Source organism: Canis lupus, chromosome 14 (genome assembly GCF_048164855.1).
Source record: "Canis lupus baileyi chromosome 14, mCanLup2.hap1, whole genome shotgun sequence".
NCBI lineage: Eukaryota > Metazoa > Chordata > Mammalia > Carnivora > Canidae > Canis > Canis lupus.
In genome coordinates this window covers 25,230,835-25,250,735 of record NC_132851.1, presented here as the reverse complement: position 1 = coordinate 25,250,735, position 19,901 = coordinate 25,230,835, and the positions used below count along the sequence as shown (strand labels likewise).

The 19,901-nt window shown below is 50.1% G+C and overlaps 1 protein-coding gene and 1 long non-coding RNA gene across 2 annotated transcripts; one reads left to right on the top strand and one right to left on the bottom strand.

Annotated features, from left to right (window-relative positions):
- Positions 1-4,577: 4,577 nt before the first annotated feature.
- On the top strand, positions 4,578-13,788 carry LOC140603827 (uncharacterized). The gene is made up of 2 exons (XR_012006800.1): positions 4,578-4,917; positions 7,153-13,788. It is a non-coding gene; the product is annotated as an uncharacterized lncRNA (long non-coding RNA).
- TRIB1 (tribbles pseudokinase 1) lies at positions 12,187-19,901 on the bottom strand. Its single transcript, XM_072774484.1, has 3 exons — positions 19,527-19,901; positions 17,266-17,558; positions 12,187-14,632 (listed from the first exon to the last, which is right to left on the bottom strand). Exons 1-3 carry the CDS (start codon positions 19,884-19,886, stop codon positions 14,167-14,169), a joined length of 1,119 nt encoding a protein of 372 aa, XP_072630585.1. The 5' UTR covers positions 19,887-19,901; the 3' UTR covers positions 12,187-14,166.

Sequence of the window (19,901 nt, the reverse complement as noted above, 5' to 3'; positions counted from 1 at the left end):
CTGGAGACCCTGGCATAGCAACCGGCACAGAAGAGACCCCAACAAAGATCACTTCCTTTCTGCCTTTAATACGTGTTGAATTCATGACTTCTGCAGTTTGAATGGAAGCACCCAGGGAGTATGTCTGGGTCCGACAAATGAGAGGTTACGTGCACTCATAGTAAATGTCAAGGAACATGTGAGCCACAGCTGGACTAAGCTGGAAAAAAGCAGTTTCCTGTGAAGTCCCTCCCCAGTCCCTGGGTCAGGGCAGCTAGGGTCAACATCTAAGCGACCCTGGGGAAAAGCAGGCAAGGTGGGGGCTTGGGAGGTGGGGGGGCAGGAGGACTAGAATGAATTTTATGTCACTAACTTGCCTCTGGGGAAAATCTCTGCAACACTCTCCTTCTGAAAGTGGCATTCGTGGTGGCACTCCCAGGGGCTCCCAGTGTCCTTCACCACTGCCACTTGCAGAGGCTGGGAGGCTCTACGGAAGCTCCAGACACCAGCCAGACCCAGCAGTACCTCCCTTCTGGCTACAGCAGGGAGAGAGGAAGCCATCCCCGTCCTGGCTCCGGCTGTATTTGATTTGCTAGGCAAGGCCATCCCTGCAGGCTGCATTCCGTGGCCCCATGCCAGCCTGGTGTGTAATATGCTCTGGCCACCCTCTCGTTACCTAATGCTTTCCTAATCTGCAGTTTACGCAAGACGAGTACAAATCTCTGAGAACACCAAGAGAAACACCCCACCAGGCACCTCCCGGGCCAGCCTGTACCCCACTTTGGCACTGGTGGTTTCATCATGGAGACGTTGACTGTTCATTGCCATCCGGGCCACTTGGTGGGCCACTTAGAGCTCCATTTCTGTCGTGAGGCTTCTCCCAATCTGTGCCTCCACCCCTTCTCTGCCATCTCTCATAATGGATTGGAAATTCTATTCTATACGGAACAGTTGGCCAAGCCCTATCCCTTCTTCCTATCTTGTTAACGATAAAATAGATCTTTCAACAAATATTCCTGGAACAATTGGACATTAATATATATATACAGTAGGTTTGAGATATATGTATATATATATATACATATATCTCAAATCCCAGCTCATATCACATATAAAAGTTAACTCAAGGCCTCAAAATAGATCATTGACCTGAATATAAAACCTAAAACTCTAAAGCTTTTATAAAAAAAAAAGTAAATGTAGGATAGATACAGTCTTTGCAGCATTGGATTAGGCAAAACTTTTCTTACAACAGAAAATAGGTAAACCGTAAGGGAAAAAGAAGGAAATTGGGCTTAACAAAAATGTGAAACTTTTTTCTTTGTTCATTTGTCTTGTTTCTTAAATTCCACATATGAGTGAAAGCATATGGCATTTGTCTTTCTCTGAATGACTTATTTCACTCAGCATCATACCCTCTGGATGCGTCCATGTTGTTACAAATGGCAAGATTTCATTTATTTTTGCAGTCAAATAATACTCCATTATATATATCTATACACACATACAAGCACACATGTGTGTATGAGTATATATATGTATGTGTGTATATGTGCGTGTATGTATATATGTATATGTACATGTATATATGTATACGTGTGTGTATCTCACATCTTCTTTATCCAGACAAACAAAAAATCAGACTCTCAGCTAAGGAGAACAAACTGATGGTTATCAGAGGGGAGGTGGGTGGGAGGATGAGGGAAATAGGTGATGGGATGAAGAGTACACTTTATCATGATGAACATCAAGTCCTGCGTAGAATTGTTGAGTCACAATATTGTACACTTGAAAGTAATATAACACTGTATATTGATTATACTGGAATTTTTAATTTCTTAATGTAAAACTTCACCTCCTCAAAAGGTACTCTTCAAGAACATGAAAAGACAAGTCATAGACAAGGAAAAACTATTTGCAAAATGTTTCTTAGATAAAGAACTTGCATCTGGAATATAAAAAAATTTCCCACAACTCAGTAAGAAAACAAACATCCCAATTGAGCAGTAGGCCAAATATTTGAGCAGAGACATCACCAAAGAAGAGATGGAGGTAGCCGACAAGCACAGGAAAAGATGCTGGGCCTCATTAGTCATTAGGAAAATGGAATCTAGAACCTTAAGGAGATATCAGGACCAGAATGGCTAAAATGTGAATTAAGTGATATCATATCAAGTTCAACATATGATCCCTCAAAACCACTTCCAGGTATTTACCCAAGAGAAATGGAAACATGTATCCACACAAAGATCTGGCAGCTTTACTCATAAAGCCAAAATGGAAACAACCCAGTTGTCCTTCAACCAGTGAAAGGATAAACACTGTGTGGTATATCCATATAATGGAATATTACTCAGCAATAAAAAAAGAACACACTGGTATACGTACAACTGCACAGAGGAATCTCAAAAGCATTCTACTAAGTGAAAGGACACAGACACAAAGATGATATCCATATAATTCCCAAACTCTAGATATAGAAATTAGATCAGTGATGGCTAGAGGCTGTGGGTAAATAAGGAGACTTGCTACCAAGGACACAAGGGAACTTTTTGTGAAGGAAACGTTTGACATCTGATGTTGGATATCCACTTGCTTGACAAATGGAAGCATTTGGCACATCTCACCCACCTCTTCACTAGACAAAGGTGAATTTTACTATAGGGATATTATATCTTCATGAATATGATTTTTTAAATAATGGAAAATAGAATAACGCAAAATAAAGGTACACCTGATGGTACTTGTCCTTCACATCATGAGGATAAAATGACATTAATAATAGCAACAGCCAAAGTGCAGCAGGCACTGTCCCAAGAAATTCTCCCACATGGTCTCATGTCAGCCTCAAACGATCCTTGTGGGTCCTCAAGCACACCAAGCACTTTCCTGTCTCCGGGCCTTTGCACTTGCTGTCCCCTTTACCTTCCATCAGACAACTCCATCTCCCACATTCCTCTGGTCTCTATGCAAATGTCACCTCCTTAGAAGAGGCCTTTTCTCCAAAACAGCATCTAAATGATCTAAAATAGTTCTTCAACGTATCACTCTCTATCCCTTACCTAGTTTTATTTTCTTTCCATAGCTTAGTACTTCTTGCTATCATATCATATACCATTTGTTTACATGTCTCCCTAAAAAAATGTCATTCTTTCACTCGCTTCTTCCATTAGGCCAACATCTACTGAGTGTCCACCCTGGGGCATGTGTGGGCAAAGCCCAAGCTCCCAGAGGCGGATGGTCACCCCGAGGCCAAGAAAGTGTTGACCAGGTTCCTGTCTCCCTCCCGCAACCCCTCTCATCACCTGGGCCCACAAGGAGCTTGCCTGTCTTAGGATCATAGAAGCTGTGGCCTAGAAAGACTACTGGTCTAGGGGTTAAGACACCTTTACACCAGCCCTTCCAACATTGCCCTCGAGATCCTGAGCCAGGCACCTTACCTAACAAGGCCTCATTTCCCCCACTTGTAAAATGATTCAGATGTGTGTTTTTCAAATGTTAGCATGAATAGGAATGCTTTAAGAAACTGATTAAAAATGCATGCTCCTTCCCCAGAAAATATGACTCAGTAGATTATGTGTGGGGTCAGGGAAACAGTATTCTAACACTCACCCAGGACAATCTAAGGTAGGTGGTCTAGGAAATAAATTTTTGGTATTAATAATGTTCTTAACTATTTTTCAGCTGCAAAAATCCTACTCCAAGTAAAATTTTACCCAGAAAACCACATATATAACATATAAATCAGAGAGGAATCTGAGCAAGGGAAGGGAGCAGGATGATGCTGGTTCCTCTTCTAGTTTTTCTCTCACACTCCCTCCATCTCACCATTTAGTGGCCCTAGATACACTGGGGTTCCTCAGAACACAGTTTGAAAACCAATACTCTAGAGGCTCCCTAATTCAGTCGTTGCATAAATACCTGTAAACATTTATCATGTGCGAGGCACTGTTCCAGATACTGGGTATCCAATAATAAGTAGAAGAGAGAAGTCACTACTCTTAACAGATTTCACATTTATGGGGATGGCCTGCATGGGATGGTTTGCATGTATTATTAGCTCATTCACCTATTTGTTTTTTAAGATTATTTATTTAGAGTCAGAGAATGAGTGTGCATGTGCAAGTAGGGAAAGGGCAGGGGGAGAAGGAGAGAAAATCTCAAGTGGATTCCATGCTGAGCACAGAGCCCAACACGAGGCTCAATCTCATGACCCTGAGATCATGACCTGAGCTGAAACCAAGAGTCAGAGGCTTAACTGGCTGAGCCACCCAGGCACCCCTGTATTAGTTCATTTAATTCCCACCAGAACCCCAGCAGACAGCTACCAACATCTGCCTTATTTTACAGACGGGGAAACTGAGGATCAAAGAGAATAAATAACTTGCCCAATGACCTACCCCAAGGTTGGAATGCAGAGACTTGAGCTCTGGCCAACATGCTCTTCTGAAATCCTGCCCAGTTCTCTATGAGCCCGGGGGGTATGTGGGAGCACCCCTCCTTCTGCCTGGGGAACCTAGGCCTGTCTGCCTGTCTCTCCGTGTGTAGGTTCAAACCAGTCTCTCTGGCACTCAGGCCCTATAGGGTTAAGACTCCGAGCCTGTGCTCCAGGTGAAACTAGATCCCACATGACTTCAAGTTGACGCAAGTGGCCTTCTCTACCTGCGGACGCCTAGAGGCTCATCTCTGGGGTGTAGAAGAATGTTCTTTCTGGACCAGGTGCTAAGTTTATTCTGGTTACCGCTACATTGCTTGGCCTGCTTTGAGGAAGATGCCCGTGTCCAGCAGCCCTGCCAGTGTTCCTAAGTGGACGGGTGACATCGATATGTCTGCAATTAGAACATTAGCACCAAGTTAGGAAGAGAAATGGGGACGCAGCCAAGGGAATGCTGAGCAAGACTGGAGCACCCACGGACAGATAAACTCTTCCAACAGGAGGTAGGGCGGAGGGGAGGGGTAGGGCTAGGGGTCATTTACGCCCAGGCCACTCTCTGCCAACAGGGAAACTGAGGTCGAGAGGGAGGACGTGGCTTGTGTAGGATTGTCTCGGCTGTGTTCTCAGGCTCCTGTCTTTACCTCTGAGGTACAGAGAGACAGGTTCGGTGATGGATTGGAGGCAATCAGACGCAAGGCCAGATCTCAGTCCCATCTTTTGGGGACTTCGCACACTGGACGAGTGCCAGTTCCCCCTCCTGTACGGTGGACACAAGACCATCCCTCAGCGATGCTGTGATGATCCCAAGGATAATTCATTCAACACACTCAATGCCGAGCAGCTGTTAACTAGTACTTTCTTTCCACCCCCCTTTGCCCAGATTTACCCCAAATTGGACCCGCTTTCAGAAATTGGCTCATCTTACCTGAGCCCTAACAGGTCTCCATTTGCAAATGGGTTTCAACCCCATGCTCCCCTGATTGTGGTTGGTGAGCTAGCAGCATAGACTCCACCTGAGACTGGTCGGAAATGCAGATTCTCAGGCCCCGCTCCAGCCCCAAGGAACAGAATCTGTATCTTCACGGGGTCCTCCACGCCCAGTCATGGGAAGCACTGTTTAGTACATTCTTCTGACGGACTGACTTACCACTTTTGACCATCTTGGACACCGATTATCGGCAGCCAACATTTGTTGAGTATTTTGTATATGTCAGGGAAATGCTTGACGGGAAAGATCTCATTTCAACGACACAGTCTCAGGAATTGAGAATTCTTACTAAACCCATTTCTCAAACAAGGTAACTGAGGCTGGGACCGGGGTTAAGTCCTCGGGCCACACGTTAAACCCTGGGCCTCTGTGACTCCAGGCTCCTCTCCTTGCCACCCGATAGGCTCCCCCTTGTTTCAGCAGAAACTGGCCATGTGTTAATTTTTTTAATCCTATCTCTCCTTGTGGGATCCCAGTGAGACTTCTGTTTTGGGAATCAAGGCAGTATCTGCAAAGTGGCCATTGCAAGTCATGTACCCCCCACCCCCTACCACCCTGCCCCCTAACCCCACCCCCAGCACCCCACCCAGGGTGAGTTTCTGGACAAGGTCAGAGAAGTCAGACTGCTTGCTCCTGAATTGACTAGGGTACTAGGGTCAACATCAGCAGGTTCCCAGGTAGGAGGTGGTGGGAAGGCTGACCCCCTGGGCCCTGTTCCCAGCCATTGACCCTCCCCTTCAAGCTGTTCCCTCAGAACAGTCAACACTCTGACTTTGGCCAGCATGCAAACCAGAAGGGAAAGAGCAGGGAAGACAAAGGAGGGAGGGGGAAGTGCTTAAGAATGACAAGAGGAACACTGTAATCTCTGACTGCAATCCCAGACCAGCTCCTTGGTGTGATTTATCACCAAGCCTGCCTGCAGATCTGCAGCTCTGCAAAACACTTATTGTTATGTACCATTTTATGGATGAGGAAATTCTGGGTCAGAGAGGTTTTGCAATTTGCTGAAGGTCACAGAGCAAATAAGTAGCTAGGCTGGGATCCAAATCCAGGTCTGTCTGACGTCCCCGCCTGGGTTCTTTCCACTTCGAAGTGATTTTGCCTGACTTTCAAGCCAGCTGTGTGGCACCTTGGGGCTGGCCCTGGACACGCGTTACTTCCCAGAACCTTCACTGCCACAGCTTTTGGAGGACGTGTTCCCAGTGCTATTTCCGTTGTTGCTACAACCGAGGCAGGGAGAGGTCAGGTGACTTGTCTCCTTCCTAAAGCTGATTAGCTACAGAGCTAGGATTTGCTCCCAGGTCCCTCTAACCCTGAAGTTCAAACTTTTAAGTGTCAAAAGCAAAGCATTTTCCCTCAAGGGAGGGCAGGGCACACCGGCATGCCTGGACTTTCATGGTGAGAATAAAATATAAAAGGAACAAAATATAAATAAAATATTGACCCCTGCCAAAACAGGGGCAGCGGGTCACCCACATGTTAAAGGCATATTCTTTAGAGTGAGGCTCCTCATGTTCAAATCCCATTCACTAACTGTGTGCCCTTGAGCAAGTTACTTAACCTCTCTGGGCTTTCACGTACTCACCTCTAAGATGGGACAAATTAGAATGTCTGCCCCACAGAGTTGTCCTAAGAATGAAATTGGGCAGGTGCTTATAAAGCGCAACAGCAGGGTTGGGCAAACACTACATCCTCTGTACATTTTTCCTTTCCTTTTTTTTTTTTTTTTTTTCCTTTTCTGTGTTCGCAGCAGGCACCGGCCATGGAGCAATGTGTCTGAGAAATCCTGAGTGTTGGGGGGCTGCCGGGGAAATGTCATCTACAGATTCACTTCCCCAGCGAAGAAGTAAGAAAGATGCTCATTGGCAGGAACTCAGGAAACCAACCCTAAACGGGCTATGGAGAAAGAAGTTTCCAGATACAAGACCAGCCTCGACTGTGAAGGGGCTGTCCTTTCTCCTTCCCCAGGGTGGCTTCCCCATCTGTCACATGAGGGGTGACACTGGGCTAAGCTGCTTGCCGGCCTGCGGCACCTGCCCAGGGGTGCAGGGCACAGAGTGAGGAACCGTCTCAGGGGGAGGCAGGGAGCCGGTCCACGGGGTCCTCACCTCCCAGCCACCAGACACCCTCTGGACTCAGGGCCTGGATGAGAAATGTGTCTGGAGCGTCCCGGAGCCCCGAGCCCCACGGGCCTTCCTCTTCCAACAGAGGGCAAGCCTCCCTTGCACGGATAATCCCCCGACTGGCTCCCGCCGTCCTCGAGCTAATGAGGTGTGCAATTCAAGTTCAAGGTGGACGGGCCCAGCCCCCAGACTGGCTCCGTGGCTGGCTGACCCAGAGCCACGACCAGATGAGGAAACGGACAGAGACACTTGTGTAGTCACTTGGTCTAAAGGTCAGACCTAGACATTGATTTTTTTTTTTCAAAATGTCAAGTCCCATGGCAAGAAAAGTCTCTGACCTGTTCCATGGAAACAGCTCACATTCACCTCATTCTGCTCTAGACACGTTCTGGAAGGTCACACACAGCACAGCCAGCCGGCACCCCAAGCAGCAGGGCCTGGGGAGGCTGGGTCCCCAGTGTCCTTGCTGCTCTCTGCCTGTGGCTTCCAGGTCTCAGCCTTGATTTCCCCTGGCTGAAAGTGGGGGCAGCATGGGCTTAATGTTTTATTAATAAGCTTGTAATTTGGGGGCATCTGGATGGCTCAGCGGTTGAGCATCTGCCTTGGGCTCAGGTCGTGATCCTGGGGTCCTGGGATCGAGTCCCACATGGGGCTCCCCGCAGGAAGCCTGCTTCTGCCTCTGCCTCTGTCTCTCATGAATAAATAAGTAAAGATTTTATTAGAGATTTAATCTTTAATAAAGATTTTATTTTATTATAAATAAAATCTTTAAAAAAATAGGCTTATAATTTTGGAATAATGTTAGATTCACAGAAAAAGTTGCCAAGATAGTACAGAGTTCCTCAGTCAAGTTTGCTCCAATGTTGCCACCCTGCATTTCCGTGGTACATTTGTCACAACGGAAGAAACCCACACTGGCACATTATTATCAATTAAACGCCAGACCGTGTTTAGCTTTCACTCATTTTCCCATTAACATCTTTTTTTTTCCTGTTCCAGGATACCACACAGCATTTAAGACTAAATAAAGAGTTTAGAAAGTTTAAAAAGTGCCCTCCCAGTTCTAAAAACAAAAGGACAATAGGCCTTAAGGGCTCTGGGTGTGTTAATTAGCAAATGAAAGCTGTGCTGTGTGACTTTGGGCCAATCCCTTACCTTCTCTGAACCTCCAGCTCGGCTCCCCGTCTGTCAAAAGGGGAGAATGGCCATACTCCTTTATAGGGGTGCGGGAGGTAATCCTTCGCTAATTCATGGGACGCACTCCACCTGGCTCGCAGTGTACCCCGAGCCCTCTGTTGATACATCTCAGCTGGTAGAAACCATAGCCTGGAACTGGGACTAATCCGGCACACTTGATACTTTCCGGCAAAAAACTGTCCCAGCAAAATGCCAGCTCCAAAAAGAAGACACTGTGTCGCTGGTCTAGCGCACCAGACCCAATCTGCCAAGCACAGGACAGGACCGGACCAAGACCTGCAGTTACCAGGCCGGTGTTGGAGTCCGCCCCTCTCCCCACTCACTGCGGGCCCTTGGGCGGACAGTCCAGTGTCTGGGCCTCAGCAGCCACATCTGTTCAATGGGAACAAATCACCCACCTCGCAGGGATGCTGAGAAGATAGAATGAGGTCCGTGCCATAACACCTCCAGGAAGACCGAGGTGGGGTGTTGGCTACATCCTGCCCTTGTACCTCTTCTAGGAACTGCTAAGTCCTTGACTGCAGTTGGGGTCATTACAGAAAACCTGCTAGGGGCGGCTCGGCGCAGTTGATAATGACATCCTGTTCTTCTCTTTTTTGGGGGTGTGGTGATTCACTAAACCCTTGCTTTCTTTTTCCCAGCCAAAGGCCTGTTGACCAGCCGATTCCATAATCTTCATTCCCGCAATGCCCCTCTTTGCCCAGGGTGGAATTAGACAAGGAACCCATGCAGCATGCTGCACTGTTTTAAAAGGAAGCACAAGACTAGCCCCACGCACGGTCAGTCCGAGGAAGATGGCTATGGGACTTATTTGCACAGAATCGCAGCATCATGCTGTTTTCCCAGAACGGCAGCGGAAGGGACCGAAGAAGAAATCCATCAAGGAATATGACTCCCGTTGAAAGATGAATAAGAACCACGGTGGCAGAGACCTCCGTCACAAGCTTTCTGTTTTCTTGCTTGTGGCTCTCTGAGCTGCTGGAAGACATCTACCCACCCACCCATCCATCCATCCACCCATCCACCCACCCACCCATCCATCCATCCACCCATCCACCCATCCACCCACCCACCCATCCATCCATCCACCCATCCACCCACCCATCCACGCATCCACCCATCCATCCATCCATCCACCCATCCACCCACCCATCCACCCACCCATCCATCCATCCATCCATCCATCCATCCATCCATCCATCCATGTTGGCACTGGACGCCCTCCTTGTGGTAAGCACTGTGCAGGGTGCTGGGGAGCCAGGGGGTGAGTACTACTATCACAGTCCCTGACCCCATGCAGCTAGGACTGCTAGCTGGGTCAACCGTTTCCCAAGGGTCTGTGGTGCCTGGCACATGGTGGGGGCACGGTGTTTATTCAGTCGTCTCTCTCTCTCTCATCTTGCGTAATGCTCCCACCTTTATGACTGAGGTACTGGGTCTTTTCTAAGAGGTTAACTGGGACAAAGGCTCAGTGTTTGTATTTATCTCAAACCACCTTCTCCAATCACCATCTGCCGGAAGCCTTTGTGCTGCAGTGTGCAGACACAAAAGACAACACCGAGCAAGGAGTCTAAAGACCCGAGTTCAAGTCCCAGCTCCAAGCAGCTTACCCCTGAGTAGCTACTGAAAGACACCTGCGACTCCGTTTTCTCATCTACAAAATGGAGCAAATAATATCTGGCTTGCCAGATTCACTCAGCTGCTCTGAAGAGAAGAGGGGGAGCGGGGAGGGAAAGAGTAAAACTTCTAGAAAGTATGCTATGAATACAAGGTTATCGAGGTATTACTTGCATGATTTACTCCAATGACAAATAGGTTGAGGACACAACGGGAAATAGAAGCGATCAACTTTCCAGCCAAAGGCTCACACACCCTCGTTCCAAACTTCTAGAATGTAACTGGGTGAAATTGCCCCAGATTTGCTCCTACCTTGGAAGAGATTACATTTATGTATCTGTGGCATCACATGCCATCCCAGCCAATCCTGACCCATATCTCTCTCCATTTGGTGCATGTAACAACAGTACTAAGAGGTGTTGTAACCTTAATTGCTTGCAAAGTGTTTTGAAATCCTTAGATTAAAAAGCTCAGTGAAGTCCAAAGTATTAGCCTTCAGTATGCCCAAGGAGTTACGTGGAGCCTCGCCCAGATGCGTTGGAACAAGGGGACACGACATTGCATATTCTGAGGTCCCAGGAACTTCGGGCCTTAAGAGTTCTATTCGTGGGATGACCCTAGACCAACCCCCAGCTTCCCCGGTTTCTAAGCTGCTCCGGCATTTTGACCATCCCCACCCCACCCCCACCTACCCCCACCCACCCAGCTGCTTCTGATGTGCTTTTTTCCATTTCTTTTAAAGTCCTGGGTCACAAGGCCTGAGTTGCAATTTACTTTGGTGTCACAGGTCTGCTTTCCTGGGTGACCTCAGCCTGAGTCCTAGAAAAAGGCAGTTGTGTCATCTGGGACTCCTGTCTGCCTCTTCATTTAAACCCAGAGTTGATTTATTCCATTCTAATTTTTACCGTGAAAAGGAGTTAAAATTCTCCCCCACGGGAGTGACCCTCGGAGGGGGTGTCAGACAGGGCCGGGAAGGGACCCGAGGCCGGTCCCGGGATCCTGGCAGTGTTTTGCATTCTGGATCCTGCTGCTGGTCATGCCAGTGCCTTCCAGGGTTGGCTTTGTGAAAATTCAGAGCTGAACACTCTTCTGTGCATTTTTCTGTATATTCGTTACACTTGACAATGTAAAGGGTTTTTTTAAAATCACTCTCGATGCTAATTTACTTGGCTTAGAATAGATTCTGATGTAACCGTGAAGCTATAAACCTAATTATATCAAAATCCTTGCTTTCTCTTTACCTTTGTGATTCAAAATAATGTCGCTTTAGTTTTTCCTTCCTTTATTTCCACTTACAGGGACAGAAGGAAATGCCTCAATTAGCCTTTTTAATTAAATCTAACACAGGGTGGGGAGGGTGGGGGAACCTCATTCTCAGCAGGAAGCCCCGGATGCCCTCAGGGACACATGCAGACTTCTAACTGTAACAAAATTCTGTGGGATTTGCCTGAGTCCCCTATTCTAAGTGGCCATAGCTTTCATCAAATTCTCAAGGGTCCCTGACCTAAAAAAGACCCAGAGCCGGAGGGTTTGTTCCATTGCTTCTCTCCACATGTTTCTCAGCTTTGCACCAACCTGCAGCCCTCACTAACCTCATTTCACCAAGCTGGCTTCACCCATCAGAATGAATTTGCCCACTTCAGTGGAAAAAAGTGAATGGGCTCAACCCTTCCAAAGGTCATACATAATCATCATCATCATCATCATCATCATCATCATCAACATCATGTTTGCTTCTGGGTTTCCCTGTGATATTCCAAACCCGGAGGCCGGGGACCTTTGCATCCCCCCCATGAGACCGCACAAGGCAGAGGCAGACTGGACTCTGAAGAAATTCACTGCGCCTATTTACGAAACCAGATTTATTAAAATTTCTCTACAAGTCAGAAACGGTCGTCTCACTGTTCACGTATATACACATGTACAGGAAGGATCTAGTGTTTCGAGCTTTCCCGGCAGAAGCCCCAGCCAGCCCAGGAGTCCTCCGCCGGGTAATGTATCACAGATACAACAGTCGAGCAACCACGAGCGCGTTGAATATGACAGAGGGCCTCTGTCCTCCCTCTTCTCCGAGTCCCATGATTCTGTCAAGGTCATATTGCCGATAATCATTCACATTTCACGTGGCTTTAGACACGCAGGTTATTCAGACAGACACAGACAACAAAACAAGCCTCAGAGCCAAAACGACAAAAACGTAGTATCGGACAATAGGTATAAAAGGTAAAATATATATACAAAGTACACAGTACGTGAGGTATACACAGCATTCTCACAATGCATGTTAGTTGTTTGCCTAGGCGTAGCCCTTAAAAGATGACTGCCTGCTTTTTTGTGCCATTGTTCAAAATACAGTATGTTTGGTTTACCCGTTTAACCACCTGATTTCAGTACTGAGACACTTACTGGTATTTCATGGGTTCTTGGATTTTAATGCGAGTTGGTTTTCTCTGTTAAGCTCTAGTTTTTGTAGGTAGTGAGCTCCCCATCTCTGGAAGCATTCAAGCAGGTGCTGCATTCCCACCTGAAGGAGGCTGAAGGGAGGAGGGGCCGGGGAGGATTTCTGCTTTGGGAGGTGGCAGAAAGAGGACAAAGGTTGGACTACATTAAAGTCTCTCCCGACTTTAAAGATTTGGGGCCCTTTCACTCTAGATGTCGATCATAGAGATGTATTCGTAAACCACGCCAAATTTGAAATACGAACAACCCATCATGCAAAATGCAGCCGCACACACAAATGCCAGAGGCAGACCATACCCATGAGGGGTTAAAGTACAATCCTGGAAGTGGGTCTGAGAATCATCTAAGCCTATCCAAAATTCACTTTCTCTTAAAGCACAGAGATGTTTGACATTCACTCTCGGGAGAGGCGTGGAGGGCCTCTCCTTATCTTTCTCCTCCTAGACAGAATGTTCCACCCTGAGATGGTCTTGGGAACAAAGGGTAAACTGCTGACCCAACAGAGCTAACGGTTTCCAAGTGCTCAAATTGACTTTAAACAATCTCCAAGTCCCTCAGTCTGAGCTCAGAGTTTCTGAAACAGCCAGGAGTTCAAATCTTTGTGATACTTCTCCACGGTTAGCTGGTAAGTGCTTGGAGAGCAGAGAAGGAGCCGTTTCAAGGTCAGAAGGAAGGCATTAGTGCAAATGAGGTCTTGGCAGGAAATGGAGGAGAGCGTCTGGGTTCATGGTGCAGGCTCCTCTGCTCCTCAAAAAGTCCGCTCCGACGACGACGGGGGCGCAGGGTCACTGGGAGAGGTGAGTGTGAAGGAAGGGTGCGTGTTAAACCAAACCAAACCAAGAACTTTCCAAGAGAGAAGCCGGGGGAGCGACAGTCTAGCTCCCAGAGACAAGGTCAAAGATGGCAGGTTTATTGGCCAACGTGATTTGTCACCCTGTTAAAATATGGTTATTGCCCAAAACGCCACTGTGCGACTCACTTCCTCTCCCTTTAAAATGTTCACGTCCATTTCACTTGGCCACACGCTGTAGGATATCCATACTCTTTGCCACCCCTGAAGATGCAGGAACCCCCACCCCCGCCCCGCCCCATCTGACAGCGAGACAGCGGGCCAGGGTTCGAGACAGCCGGCCAGGGTTCGTTGAGAAGGGAAACGACTTTGCAGGGCGGCCGATCGATCCGAATGTGTGCTGCTCAGATCAATACAGTCACTCGTCACAACAGGTAAGAGGGGGTGCCACGTCGAGTTCAGCAGCTACCAGCTTTACGCCATCACGTATCTGGTTGGCACCACGCCGAAAGGCCTGTCCATCTTTAGAAATGGAAATGCCATGTGTGAGAATTATGAGGTTTCTGAGGTTTGGGGATTAGCAGAAGAAGGAACTAATGTCACTGTCCTCTTGGTAGTCTGGAACAATCTGGTCTGAAGTTCCCATTTCTGAGTCAACGTATCCAGGTTCCAAGACAGACTCAAACCAGGGATGGAGTAAGATCTCTGGGGCAGTGAGTCTCTCGGAGGGCTCCCGTCTCAGGAGGCTGCGAATGAGGCACCTGGCTTTGGGGGAAATGTGGTCAGGAATGCAGAACTGTCCACGTCGGATTTTGGAGAAGAGGGCACTGGGATCTGAGTCATGGAAGGGGTATCGTCCCACCAAAAGGGTGTAGAGCATCACCCCTAGGCTCCAAACGTCTGCCGCCTTTCCGGAGTAGGTCCCAGTGGTGTTCAGAATCTCAGGGCTCACGTAGGCCGGGCAGCCGTGCTTGTCTGACAGAGCATCGTCTTCCCCCTTGATTATGTGTGTGTCTTCTAGACTTTCCAGTCTGAGCTGGCTTCTGCAGGAGAGGAAACAAGCTATTACTTCCAGATCGGCTGCTATGAAAAAACAAAGCCTCCTCTATAACAGCACCCACAGGCACTAAAAGCAAAGGCCCAAGGAATGCCATTTACCCCTTCATCCACTAAGCAGGGCCCTGCAACCACCCAGGACTCAGGATTTCACAAACCAATACAAACTGCAATAAACATTCGCAAAGTATCAAGAGCGCCTGGGGCGGAGGGTATGATGCAAAGCCCCAAATACTATTCATTAGGCTAGAGCTTAGAAGAGATATCCTAATAGGGTTACACAACTTACAAAGTTCACATTGCAGAAGTGGGAGCTTGTCTCAGGGGAATGCTGACATTTTTCTACAGAAGCTGTCAGGGAAGAACAGTATATCCCTCCTTCTGGGGCGGTGGGGGGGGGAGGGGGAGCTGAGCATCCTACAGGCCCATCTTCTTCTCGTGCCACTGACTGCTGGGGCTACATGGGCCCCCCTTCCGCATTACAGAACACGAGGCCCAGAGTCAAGGCTATCATGCTCACGTTGTCAGCACTCCTGCTCACGCCTGCGTGATAGACACACACAGGGAACTCTGTCTACCTGAGCCCAGGGCGCGATAACCGTGACGGGAAAGGTGCCAGGAATGTTAATTACATTTATTGGGGTGTTTCATTGCAAAGAACACTTAGCCGGGACCTGGAGGTTATACGGGCAATCAGAAGTGGCTGGTGGATTTGAAGGATGCGGGGCCTCCGAACATCCGTACCCACGGATGGCACATCGACACCTGAACCTATTTCTTCTTTGTGGAGGTTTATCTTCCACATGGGGGGCTATCTCCTACATGGGGGGGTTTATCTTCTACATAGAGGGTTTATCTTCTACATGGGGGGTTTTATCCCCTACATGGGGGGGTTATCTCCTACATGGGGGGTTATCTTCTACATGGGGGGGGGTTATCTCCTTCATGGGGGGGTTTATCTCCTTCATGGGGGGGCTTATCTTCTATATGGGGCTCTGAAAAAAATCTTTAGGCAGAGGCTCTCTTCTGAAGCTGCAGGTGCCTCCTTATTCAGACGCACCTACCCATAGGTCATGGGTCCCCCAAAGCCCAGAGCCTTGTGGGGAACCTCTATCATCTGGTGGCAGACCGTGCCCCTCCCTGCTTCTCTGAAATAGCCCTGTTTCAGTAAGTCACTTGTTGTGAAGTCAAAGGCAAACATTTGGTGCTGGCTAATGGGTCAATTTCTTTTCCTCTCAAAGGTCTGGTTGTGTTTTTTTTTTTTTTTCTTCCTGCCTTCCTGTTCCCTGGAGTGTAGTATACATGTGCTAACTTCGTATGTCCTCAGCCTGACCTCCCCGTCGTTATGTAAAATACCCATTGGTTCTGTAAACGGAAAATATGACTCAACCCACACTGTCTGCCCCTGATTGGCTGCTGTAGTACTAAAACCCTGCACCTGTGCTGGTTCCCCGGCTAGCGTCAGCCTGCCATTGCTTAACCCTCGGGTTGCCAAACCCCGTGCACATGACATTCGCCTGTGCAATGCGGATTTCAAAAGCTAGTAAAGGAGGTGTGTAAGGCATGTTTCAGAAAATACATCAACATATCAAAGGAGCATGTTCCAGGAATTGGAAACTTCTCCATTGCAAATACTTTGCTTTTCTTTGCTAATCGGTTATGTTCCAATAAGTTTTGCAAGGTCAGATATAAAGCTATGCTTTATGGCAACTCAACCCTGTACTCTTTCCTACGGATCTGGAGGCAAGGGTAAAAATGCACAGCTGGGGGCAGCCCCCCACACACACACAAATAACTGCAACAAAATAATACACACCCCTCCACAATTCTACAGGGGGTTTTTCCCTCCTTATCTTTCCAGAAGAGATCCGGCCCACCTCTTAAAGTCAAGTAAGGTCTATTCCCCGCGGCTTCCTGAATTCCCTTGCCTGAAACCTCAACTCTGAATCCTAGCGTCTCGTTATTCTCTTATCAAGCTCATCTTGTCCTTTATGAGGGAAAGTCACCATCTATATTTAGGAACCAATTCCAGCCAACATCCATTTATTATTCAATGTGGCTACTTTCTCAAGATGTATCCAAACAAGAGGTCTGAAAAGTCATCAGAGAATGTGAAGAGCAGTACTGGGGGCCAGCCCAAAGTGGAACAGGAGTAGGGTACAAAGGAGGAGAGCAGAATAGGGCAAATCCAACAGTTTAGCTCTGTCATACTTTTTAGGTACAAAAAAAAAAAAAAATTAAAAAGCTCCCTGCTTGGTAGAAGCCAGGATTTGAAAACTTCCTTTAGGAGTCAATGCGGTGAGGCCGGACTGACCATCTGTTACCCGAGAAGAACTGACCTTTCTGATAACAATGGGGATAAACTTGATCCTGGAGTGGAAGTGGGGAGGGCATCCTGTCATCATGTGACATCCCACAGAAAGAAGCACCAAGGTGTCCCGGGGCCACATCCACGACAGTGCAGAATAAGCCATCCTTGGCCGTGGCTCCTGGGGAGCGGCCTTTCTAAATACTCATTCTGGGACAACCGAGCCCTTGGCTCTGATGCGAACCAACACTCTGTACCTAACCGCTTAACCTGCCCCGCAAGGCCACAGGAGGAGCTGCGAAGGCTGCTCACCTCTCCTCCGTGGAGAAGACGAATTTCCTAAGTTTCAGGTCCCCGAGCACGATGGCCGACTGATGGCAGTGGGCAACGGCGGAAACAATCTGCTTGAAGAGCCGGGCAGCCTCCTCTTCCCGCAGCCTCTTCCGGCTTCGCACATAGGAGTGCATGTCCCCAAAGTCCTTCTCAAAGAAGACATAGGCCTTGGTTTCCCCAAGGATCACTTCCACAATGCCAGTGATGTTCCTGTGTGACGGCAGCTGGATGTAAGGCCTGATTTTGTCCTGGTAGTGTTTAATAGGAAACACCTGCAGAGAGACGGTGACCCCATTTAGGAAGCTAGAAAAGCAGAGGCTGCCTCCTGAATGCCGGACTGCAGCTCTCGGCCTTCGGCCTTGGGTTGACAGTACGGCTCCCTTCATTTATCTCTGCACCACCACCACCACCCCACACCTTATGCAAGAAGCCTCAGCTGCCTCTAACACCCCAAACCAGCAACATAGAGGGCTCTGGCTAGCAGATGCCCACTGGGTTACTCTACGGATGGTTTAAAAGAGCTGTCTTCTATATATGTCGCCTCCTTTCACGGGGGCTGAGCCCTAAAGCTCGCACCCTATGTGGCCCTTCCTTGTTTGCTGCAAGTAGCTGCAGGAAGCCCCACCCCCCCACCCCTCCCGGGATCTCCAGGAGCTGAAAATGCATGACCCCCTGCAGACCCAAAGCTCTCACCACAGAGAGCACAGAATGTGGTGACTCTGCAGCCTCCGAGTGGAAGCAGGGGCTGGGGAACATGCAGATCTGTCATTAGTCAGAAGGAACAGATGACTCGCAGAAAGACTGTGACAACAGAGCCTTAAACAACCTGCCTATACAGTCTGACTCAGGTAGAAACGGCCTTGAGTTAAAATTAGCACAGGATATGGGATGTTCTGTATGGTTTTTACATTTGTTTGTTTATCTCCAGCACCACCCCACCCCGAGGTGGGGGGGTGGGGGGCACAGAGCTCCCACCCTCCACCTTCACCAGGGAAATGGGTAGTCTCTCCTCTCAGAAGCTAGCTGGTCTCTTTAAGGGCCTTTTGTTTAGTCCGGTTACTCATATCCTAGACTCAACTGGAAACGGTGACACATGGGCTGTCACCATCTGGATTCAGCTATTATCTGCTCAGAGGAACTGGAAGGGGTTGCACAATGGCCAGACCCACCCCACCTCTGAGGCCTGGCTGCCCCGGCCCCGGCTAGATGAATCTCTGAGCCGCTCCGCCCCCCCCGCCCCCCCCCCCCCATCTTCCCCAAACCGCTCCGAGCCCCGGCGCCCCAGCGCCCGGGAAGAAAGGATTCCCCCTCCCCGTGCACCGGGCTGGAGCCCGCCTTGGAAATTTCATTCCCGTCGGACAGTAGGTGGCAGCAGCGAGCCTAGGGAGGGGGAGGCGGGTGGAGTTCAGGTGAGTTGCGGAAAACCCGAGAGCCACTTTAACGCAGGGGTGACCCCGTCTCTCGCTTGAAAAGGAGCAGCCCCGAGGCTGGTGGGGGACGTCGGGGCCGGGGGTGCACGCGGAGGATCCTGCTCCTAGGAGCCCTATCTGCCCCGGAACGGAATCTCTCATGTTCAAAAGAAAAACCGCGGGCCGGAAAAGAGAGAGCTGGGCGGCAGCGAGGGTTCCTAGCCGGTGTGGGCTTCCCAACATTTCTGCGCCGGGCGAAGGCCGCGGGCCGCCGGGGAGCCCACCTCAGACCGCTCCCTGCGGAGGACGGGGTTCTCCTCCCGGCGCGGGCTGGGGCCGGGATCCCCAAGACCCGAGCCCGGCACGGTCTTCCCACCTGCCCCCCGCCCCCCTCACCACCCACAGCCCGGCCCAGGTGCCTCGCAGCCCCGGCAACAGCTGCCGGCTGCTCCGAGCTCCGCGGAGGCACCCACTGCAGGGCGTCCTTCCAGGACGGGGGGCGGGGGAAGCCGGGGGAACGAGAGCAGGGGAATGGCTGGGCCCTGGGATCCATGTCAATCCCACAACTTCTTTGGGACGCCGGGCGCTACGCCGGGCGCTAAGGGCAGGTCACGGAGGCACGGCCTCTGAGCACCCACCGCGCCTCGTCTTGCCCGCCGAGCCCCCGCCGCGCCTCTCCAGCCGAAATCCCCCAAGGGGCGGACGAAGCTGGCCCAGAGCCCGCTGCCACGCTCAAGTCGCCGCAGGTGGCCCCGGAGGCCCCCGGCGCCGGCGGGCGAGACCCCGAGCACCTGGGCGGGCCCCCGCGCCCCCGCCCCCCCGGGCGCCTACCTTGCAGCGCAGCTCGCGGCCGGTGTGGATGCACAGCGCCCGGGACACATGCTCGCGCTCCGCCAGCGGCAGCAGCAGGTAGTCGGCGATGCGGCTGGGCCCCGGCGCGCTCCCGCAGCCGCCGCCGGCTCCCGGAACGGCGGGCGGCGGCTGCGGGCTGCAGGGCGAGCCGGGGGGGCTGAGGTAGTCCGGGGGGCTCGAGCACTCGGAGAGGCGCGGGCACTTGGCCGCCACGGCCGCCGCGTCGTCCGCGTCCAGCAGGCGTTTGGCCGGGGCGCCCCGGGCGGCCGGGAGCAGCAGGGCCGGGCCGCGGGGCTGCGAGGCGCCGCTCATGGCCGAGCGCACGGGACCGACCCGCATCCCGTCCCGGGCCGG

What these genes read in the sequence shown, in the direction of transcription:
- TRIB1 (XM_072774484.1), bottom strand. Translation starts at nt 19,886, where the DNA reads ATGCGGGTCGGTCCCGTGCGCTCGGCCATGAGCGGCGCCTCGCAGCCC. An exon ending in GCCGCGAGCTGCGCTGCAAG is followed by an intron (nt 17,559 to 19,526) that starts GTAGGCGCCCGG and finishes GTCTCTCTGCAG; the next exon opens with GTGTTTCCTATTAAACACTA. An exon ending in GTCTTCTCCACGGAGGAGAG is followed by an intron (nt 14,633 to 17,265) that starts GTGAGCAGCCTT and finishes CCTCTCCTGCAG; the next exon opens with AAGCCAGCTCAGACTGGAAA.